General features: G+C 35.4%; 2 protein-coding genes across 4 annotated transcripts; one reads left to right on the forward strand and one right to left on the reverse strand.

The window, feature by feature from the left end:
* Positions 1 to 1052: 1052 nt before the first annotated feature.
* Positions 1053 to 3724, reverse strand: smim1 (small integral membrane protein 1). The gene is made up of 3 exons (XM_046872194.1): positions 3569 to 3724; positions 3011 to 3129; positions 1053 to 1422 (listed from the first exon to the last, which is right to left on the reverse strand). The coding sequence occupies exons 2-3, from the start codon at positions 3100 to 3102 to the stop codon at positions 1299 to 1301; spliced, it is 216 nt and encodes a 71-aa protein (XP_046728150.1). The 5' UTR covers positions 3103 to 3129; positions 3569 to 3724; the 3' UTR covers positions 1053 to 1298.
* A 1169-nt stretch (positions 3725 to 4893) lies between these two features.
* Positions 4894 to 8336, forward strand: mad2l2 (mitotic arrest deficient 2 like 2). Of its 3 annotated transcripts, none has more exons than XM_046872192.1 (9): positions 4894 to 4976; positions 5189 to 5362; positions 5445 to 5563; positions 6301 to 6372; positions 6610 to 6710; positions 6849 to 6943; positions 7227 to 7300; positions 7643 to 7735; positions 7856 to 8336. In XM_046872192.1, the coding sequence occupies exons 2-9, from the start codon at positions 5323 to 5325 to the stop codon at positions 7907 to 7909; spliced, it is 648 nt and encodes a 215-aa protein (XP_046728148.1). In that variant the 5' UTR covers positions 4894 to 4976; positions 5189 to 5322; the 3' UTR covers positions 7910 to 8336. The 3 variants fall into 3 exon arrangements, with proteins under 3 accessions (XP_046728148.1, XP_046728147.1, XP_046728149.1); XM_046872193.1 differs by having other exon boundaries at positions 4902 to 4983; XM_046872191.1 differs by having other exon boundaries at positions 4898 to 5362.
* The last annotated feature ends 311 nt before the right edge of the window (positions 8337 to 8647 follow it).

The raw sequence follows: 8647 nt of genomic DNA on the forward strand, positions 1-8647 counted from the left end.
CTTCCAGTTTTGGTGAACCCGTGCCCACTAAAGCATCTGATTCCTGTTTTTGTTGAGGATAAAGAAAATTGCAGTGGTCTGATACTTTGTAATGCTTTTCTGCTTGTCAAAGAAATCAAGAGTGGTTATTTAAAGTACTGTAGACTTATCAGATTGATCCAGACTGGCGATTTTGCACTGACCTCTTATCAAATGGGCATTTCTTCACAGCAGAACCACTGCTCAGTTTTCCACAGGAGTTCCAGGAGATCAGCAGTATCGAAAATCCACAAACCAGCCCATCAGTCACCAACAGCAGTGACCATTTATGATACTTGAACAGTAACTTGACTCTAAAATGTGAATGGTTTCATCCATTGAGCTGATGCCACATAAATGCATGAATGCGCAGGTCTACAGGTGTTTCTGTAAAGTTGTTGCTGAGTGTGCTATCACATAATACTGTGCTCATAGATGCACTGATTTACTGTGATACGTAAAGAACTGGTCCATGTTAGTTATTTAATTTTTAGTTTTTATGTAAAAAAAATTGTTATTTAACCAGAGTTGTTTGTCTCACAATTATAAATGGAGGACCTGGTTTTAAAACTGAGTAAAGGTGAAATAAATCTATAAAACTCTTCCGCTGTGAGGAAATTGCACTTTTCTCAGTAACATAAAAACTGTAATCTTCATTCTTAATTGCTTCATGAAATAGAGAGCCGGAAAGGAAATGACTGTAATAATAGCAGGGACAATCTTTTTATTACTTAGTTATTTTTAAATGTGCATCAACAGATTAATAACCTAATGTGATGTTTTAATAAATGTGTATCTGTTTTTGTATGTTGGTTTGGTATAATCTGTATGAAATACCTCAGGACATGCTGCTATAGGAACATTTTGCTTTACTGTATAATACAATATTACATGCCTCAGTCATATATTCATTATAACTGCAGGTAATTTCCTGTTTAATTGCTCACTTATCTAACAATGTCAAAGTCCTTCTATTTAGGTATCTTTATTGTTTCTGTATTCTTTTCAGGTATTAAATTAAAGTGAGATCCAAATGATTTCATAAAATGTTTTAATATCATTTAAAATTGATGTAGAGCATAGATTGTACAAATCCCAGTGGTGCACATAAAATCAAACATGATAAAAGGATAAAATTCAGAACACTGGTAAAAACTGGAGCTTCAAGAAGTTAACGTTTAAATTTTTCATACATGGAGAATGAATGAATACAGAAATCACTTCACAGTTCATTCATTTCATCATACGTTGGTCACAACGTTGAAATGTCTTCAACAACATCAGCATTTATGGACGTAGTATCCGGTGACGTAGCCGAGAATGTACATGGAAGCCATGACAGCCAGCGAGCCGGCCACTCTCACAACCACACCCAGCTGCCCCGTGCACAGTTTGTTATAGATCCTAAACCATATGACAAATGATCAGCATAATGGGTCAAACACATCCATTACACAACAGATTACATTGAAGGCTTATAATATTTATGACCTGATCATCTTTCTTTAGAGGTCACAACAATTTTCTAATTAGATGCTGTAATCGATCTGTAATCTGTTGCTTTATTTGCTCTATTTTTTGTTGTTAGGTAAATAATTCCTTAGAAGTGAAATATTGGAACCATATTGGTAAAAACTCAAACATGTCAGTGTTTAGGGATTCTCAAAGGTTATTTGGGTTGAGTGGGGTTACACTGAAGCCAATTGTCAGAGTATACGAATGAATTAAGAAGTGTTAAGACAAAAGTTGTTCAGTCAGACACTGTCTATGTTACATGGATACATGGTACTATGGACTCCATAAATTATCAGGATGATTACTCCATGGAGTCCATAATGGCACATATCCTCTCAAGATATTAAAATTGGGTCAGTTGCACAATATACCTGTGGACAATAATCCAAAACACACATCTAAACATAACCAGAAATGATTAATGACGACAAAATTAATCCGTTGAAGAGTCTGTATTGGGGCATGTCAAATGGCTTGCTCTGTATTTTTCAATCTAATCAAGCTTTACAGTAAACACAGTGCTGCTATGATGCCAAATGCAGGCTGCACATAGTCCTATATTTGTGCTGAGTTTGTGAGAAAATATATTATATTTGTATAAGTTATATAACCCTTTTTTTTTTATCAAGGGTGTCTTTAATTTTATAGCTAATTGTAAAATGTTTGTTCTGTCATTTTGTCATCAATCTAAACCCAACAATGAAGCAATAGATCCAGTCTGTCTGGTCTATGACTTATCTTCCAGAGCTCTGTGGCTAGACTTTACACCATTACTTTTCTCTGTTGAATGTGTGTCTGTCATTGACAAAGGAATTTACATTTAAATTAAACTTATTAGCGGGAAGTATAGCGGAGAATGCAAAAATCCACAAAGAGTGCTTACATAAAAGTCATTTAAAACTCGGGGTCCAAACAAGCAATACAAATTGGAGAAATAATCAACCAGAGATAAGGCAGTAAGGGGGGAAAATGCTATCTTCAGTGTCCTTTGTGGTTAATCTCTAATAGAAAACCACTGTCATAGCGAACAAGTCATATATGTTAAAAGTTACTGGGAGTGTATTTGGAAAGGGTAGAGTAAAATCTTCATAAAACAGCTTAACATGGTGAAATATAATTAAAAAGCTACAAGTGCTTTTCAATCAAAAAGTATTATCGAGGAACATTTAAATGATTATTTATTAAACATCCAAATATTTATCTTGAATTCAGCTTGAATTGTAATTTTATAAATCAATGTCAATCCATAATAGGGTAGAGAAATCAACAAGCTGTTTTTTCAGGATAATGTGATTACAAATGGCACAACTGTGTTAACAACCTAGTAACATTAATGCATTATTTTTTAAATGCTAGCCTATTATTAAAGCTCAAGCTTGTAATGACCTGTTTCCAACTGCAGTGCAGTTACTGGATATGTATCAAATATCTTTGTATAAATAAAAGCTAAGCAAAATATGAAGGAATAAATACTGACCCATTCACACTACTCTGAGAAGCAGCTACATTCATGTTTATGTTGTCTTCATTCCATCGATTGTACTGCACAGTAGCGTCACCGGACTCCATCTCCTACCCAAGAGTGTATAGAGACAACTACAAAGCAAACACAAACATATAATGTCTGTCTATATGACTTTAACCTGACGTGCTTCCTGGTGTGGAGTTGCCTTCAATAATAACAAGGCATTGTGACTAAAGTTAAACACTCTTATTGAGCAAGTCAAGACAGTCCCTCTGTCACTGGCTGAAGTCCAGGACGAACAAATACGCAGCATGTTAGATCATGACTTACCGTATATTTTACACATTTTATATATATATATATAGTTGTTTTTTGTGATTTTCTAACTTTAAATCTTCCAGCAGTAGGCAAGCACTTATTAATTTTTAACTATAGGCGACCTTCAGCTCGAACAAACAATTATAACTCTTTCACAAACCAGACGGTTCTTATTGAAGCATTGATTCAGCAGTTTAAGTTGTAATATGTTAAAACCAACTAGTGCCTTATCAAAGAATGAGTTGTACTTACGGGAGTTTAGTGAACACAGGGCAGAAGGGTTGCTCCTCACTTTCTGCCTTTTATATGCCTTTGCTTAAAAGCAGTAGGTCTGGGAGTTCATGAAGCTGCACCTTTACTCACTGACTGTCGTAAAGCGCACAGAGTCTCTTTGATTTCTGCTGCTTGCTGATAATCAGGCCAAGATTCATGCTGTGTAATGTAAAGAATTTGCTGATGCTGAGCTTTTTTAAAGTGGCACTTGACTTAGCTACTGTGTCTTGGGGCATTTTAATAATACAGTGAGTAGCTACTCAAATTTAAATACAGGATTTTGAAAACAGACATAATCCTGTTCTCCCTCTAGTTTATATTGTAGTCTGTATTTTGTAGCACTGTTGCCAGATTAATAGGAAGTGCTTGGACTTGCACACCGGCTCATTCAGACAATAATTACTCATAAATGCAGCAGCAGTGGAAGAGCTTCTGTTAACATGTAGAACAAACCTCACATGTGTAAACTCAGTGCCTCTGAGTGTGGTTTGATTGCTGGTGCCAGAGAGTCTAGTTTTAGATTTTCAGAAGCTTCTGATCTCATGAAAAGATCATGCACAGCAATTTCAAGAGTTTACAAAGAACAATGAGGGGAAAACATCCAGGGAGCAGCACGTTTGCAGATAGACTTCATGGTGGTAAAGGTCAAAGGAGAATGAACAGACTGTTTTGAGCTGACATGAAAGCTGTGGTAACTTAAATAATCACTCTTTACCTTTATCAGGATAGAAAAGTCTCAGAATGAACATGTCAAATCTTGAGGTGGTCAAGCTTCAAAAGCAGAAGTCAACATCAGATTTCACTCTTGACAGATAAAAACAGAGATCTGAGCCAAAAGTGGCCATTGGTTCTCTAAAATGCGATAGATGAGAATGAAAGCCATGCACTGATTTAGGATTTTTTTGGTTTATATTTATTCAATGGGAATACAATTTTGAATTGGGACATTTCATACTATTATTGATTATTTATTTATTTATTTTTATTTATTTATTTATTATTTTATTTTTACATTGTCCTGTGTGTTTTACCATAATCAAAACCTGGTTAATCACCTTTGAGATCTCAACAGCTATGATATAAAATAAACACTAATTATTTGTACCTAGGCCTCAGTCATTAGTTGCATTCAATAGATCAGTATAAATGAAAGCATTGGTGACTTTATTTATTGATTTATTTATTTTTAATACAATTTGACTCTTTGATGAAATAGGATAAATTATTACTTAGCATTGCTAATGTGCTGTTACTTATATATCCTCCAGGACACTAGGGGGCGCCGGAGCTATTTAATATTTTGGAAGACACGAGTAAATTTGGCGCACATCAATTGTCAACACAAATGTCCATGAGCTAGCAAGTCAGCGGCCGGTGGGAATGTTTTGTGAGGGGTTTTTACTTTCCTTAATGTATTTTTGCACGTTTTCTTTAAATGATAATAAATCTTATTGTAAATCCAAGTGAGCTTTTTCCTACATAAAACTGCCTCTGCGTTTTAAATGATAAGAGACTCGCTAATCAGGACAGGGGCTCTTCAGTAGGGTCGCGTTGTGGAGAATCGGTGATTGTATTTAATATATAAACCCTGTTCTTTAGGAAGCAAAGATTTACTCTGTTAAAACGAAGCACGTTAACTGAAACGCTGCTATGGATTTTAGCTGACAATGATCAACCTTCTGTAACTCAACCCCACTGATCTGATCAGCCATCTCCACTTTCCTAACGTGATTATGGCAACTCTTACAAGACAGGACCTGAACTTCGGTCAAGGTGATAATACCAAGGTGCACATGGTGGTGTTTTCTTAATCTTATACCTTCCCTGCGTTGTCTGATGACACTTCTGTTCCCAGTGGTCGCTGATGTCCTGTGTGAGTTTCTGGAAGTGGCCATTCACCTTATTTTGTATGTCAGAGAAGTGTATCCATCCGGTATTTTCCAAAAGAGGAAGAAATACAATGTACCTGTTCAGGTAAGAGGAGACACTTCGTGATCCTGGGTAATTTCTCTCATTTGTGGTGTATTTATACAGGGCAATAAGTAAAAGACACTAGAGAGATAACTACTTTTTCACCAATGCAGGAAAATCCTCACTAATTCCACACCTGAAAATCTTTTAATAACTGCTGCTGAAATTACAAAGACTGTCCTGTGCTTTTCCAGGACTCTTACTCACAATGTGGTCATACTGAACCTCTATTATTAATGTTGCATTTACAGTGTAAAGTATAAGATTAGTGATTATATAATGCCAGAATCTCAGGCATCTTTTTTTCTGTCTGATTTCAGTAAAGCTTTTATCATATTGGTTTAAGGGGTTTTTCCCTTGCAGCTGTTGTATCTGGTTTTTTTTCATTAAGGGTCTAAATCTATATCTGGAAGAACAAGAAGAACCAAGTATATAATAACAAACCTAATAAATATTATTTAAAACTGTTATATAATACTTTGTGAATTTCCATTTGTGTGTGCAGATGTGGCAAATAGTCAGTGTTAAATGTTTGAACAATTTATTAGAAAACCTGAGTTGATATTAAATCATTGGACTGCCAGCTTTGACATCATAATCTATACAAGGACCAGATTTCATATACGCAAACGAAAGTGTTCTGTGGTGGAAAACTTCGAGCTCTAAATAACCTTTTAAGACCTTTCATGAACACCTACTTATCAAACACCCACTTTAATGAGTCTGGGTTTTATTTTCAGATGTCCTGTCACCCTGAGCTGAATCAGTACATCCAAGACACACTCCAGTGTGTTAAGCCACTTATTGAGAAGGTGAGAAACTACAACAAAAAAAAAATACAAAAAACCTCTAGTTATCTGAACTGTCCAACAAGCAGCTTCTTGTACTATGACTGACAACACACAGATGTAGTTTCCAGATGTTACCACTGAGATTCTTTGTCTCATAAATGTATATACACTCACACACACATACAATAGCTTGTACACCATGAATTACAGATCGTGATGCAGCATAATGTAGTGCTTTCTATTGCAATGTGATTGCAGAATGAGGCAGAGAAAGTGGTGGTGGTCATCATGGATAAAGAGCACCATCCAGTGGAGAGATTCGTGTTTGAGATTTCCCAGCCTCCTTTGCTGTCTATCAGGTAAGGTTCAAGAGCTTGGAAGTGTTAATTATTTTTTGTCAGGTAGACATTTTACTGTATAAAAGAGATGACGAACACAAAGCTGATTTGTATTTCTCGTTGCCTTATATCTATTGCATTTTCTTTTCCCCCCTGCAGTTCTGACACCCTGTTGTCTCATGTGGAGCAGCTGCTGAGAGCTGTGATCCTGAAGATCAGTGTGTGTGATGCTGTTTTAGACAACAACCCTCCAGGTAAGAGGGAATTTCTAAAACATTCAGGAATTTGTAAGTTATGGGTAAACTTAACCAAAAAATTATGCTGGGTCTTTTTTTTACGACAAGCTGGATTAATGCTATCATCGGAAATAGAAGTTGACAACAGTGTAGTTTCTTTTCCTGTCACTTTATGTAATTATTAATTAATTAGTATACAATCAATAATTTGGGTGCTGTGATTTTTAAGAAAAATTATACATAACATTTATAATACTGTATTGTTTTTGTTCAGTATTTTCTGCCTCTACCTTTATTACAGGATGCACATTCACAGTTCTGGTTCACACTAGAGAATCTGCCTCTAGAAACATGGAGAAAGTCCAGGTGATCAAGGTCAGGACAAATTTGCTATTTATATTTATTTTACATTTATTAATAATTTATTATTATTCAATTAAACTCCATTGCCTACCCACACTTAATGCAGATCCACACAATAGTGTGGGTGTGTGTGGGTGTGTGGGTGTGTGTGTGTGTGTGTGTGTGTGTGTGTGTGTGGGTGGGTGTGAGGTAAAGCCACCAGCATTATATTCAACAAGCCACTATGCCTCCTACCGCTTTACATATGATATAAAAATAGAATAAAATTTGACCTGAGGAGTTTACAATAGTATAAAAACTACCTCTCCCTATGTTATTTGTGATCTAAAACATCTTACTTCTGTGTGTGCTCAGGACTTTCCTTGGATTGTAGCAGATGAGCAAGAAGTCATCATGCAGGAGCCCAGACTTATTCCTCTGAAAACGATGACCTCAGACATAGTAAAGGTAATAAAACGTAACTATATGCAGAATAGACACAATTTAAAGAGGCAGTAATCTTGACAGAAGTGTAAAAAACAAATAAAGGTGGTCATTTTAATATATAAATATTTTTACTTTCAACAGATGCAACTTTATGTAGAGGAACGTGCACACAAGGGACAGCAAAACGTACCATGAAAAGTAATACACCTAATAAAAAGTTCTCTCTTTGTTTAATACTAAGCCTTATTTCTGTTTTTCTAACTATAGACCTCTACAGCTCTTTCAACCGATTCTATTTTTGACATTTCCTGTTTCAAAACCACAATCATATCAGGGTACTTACCTTGATACACATTTTAAGCACGTATGTATGGATTAACAGAAATCATTAAATTCTTCATGTCAAGAACTCTTGCCACTTCTCTTTGAGGGGGAAAAAAAAAATTGTGTGTAATTAACTTGAGCTGTTACGTTTGCACTTTGTGTTGGAAGTTAAAATGTATTTAAAATAAAAAAAAAAGGTGTGCGCACCCACGTTTTTAACCAGGTTTGGCCTGAAAGTTCACTTGAAGTGAAATATGTACGTTTTCCAAATGTATTAATAAAATATTTTATACCTCCATGCTATCTGTTATTTTTCATTAACACCCTTGTTGTACACTATTTCAGTAATGTTCTACTTCTTATAATTCAACTTATGTTATTTGTAGGATTCTATCATAAGGTTATCCCTACACACGATATTTAAAACATAAAACAAGCGTTTATAATGCAATTTAGAGTAGGCAATTATCTTGCAAAATGATCAATAAAATTACCGATCTAGATTTGATGGATATGCAGTATGTACAACAGTGTCTTTATTACAAAATCAGATCTTAATGCATGTACATTTACGGCATTTAGCAGGCGCCCTTATACAGAGAGACGTAC

This window comes from Silurus meridionalis, chromosome 17, assembly GCF_014805685.1.
Source record: "Silurus meridionalis isolate SWU-2019-XX chromosome 17, ASM1480568v1, whole genome shotgun sequence".
Taxonomy (NCBI): domain Eukaryota; kingdom Metazoa; phylum Chordata; class Actinopteri; order Siluriformes; family Siluridae; genus Silurus; species Silurus meridionalis.

Coding starts and splice junctions, on each gene's coding strand:
- smim1 (XM_046872194.1), bottom strand. CDS start 3,102: ATGGAGTCCGGTGACGCTACTGTGCAGTACAATCGATGGAATGAAGAC. Junction 1,423..3,010: donor TCTCAGAGTAGTGTGAATGG/GTCAGTATTTAT, acceptor CATATGGTTTAG/GATCTATAACAAACTGTGCA.
- mad2l2 (XM_046872192.1), top strand. CDS start 5,323: ATGGCAACTCTTACAAGACAGGACCTGAACTTCGGTCAAG. Junction 5,363..5,444: donor GGACCTGAACTTCGGTCAAG/GTGATAATACCA, acceptor TTCTGTTCCCAG/TGGTCGCTGATGTCCTGTGT. Junction 5,564..6,300: donor AATACAATGTACCTGTTCAG/GTAAGAGGAGAC, acceptor TTTTATTTTCAG/ATGTCCTGTCACCCTGAGCT.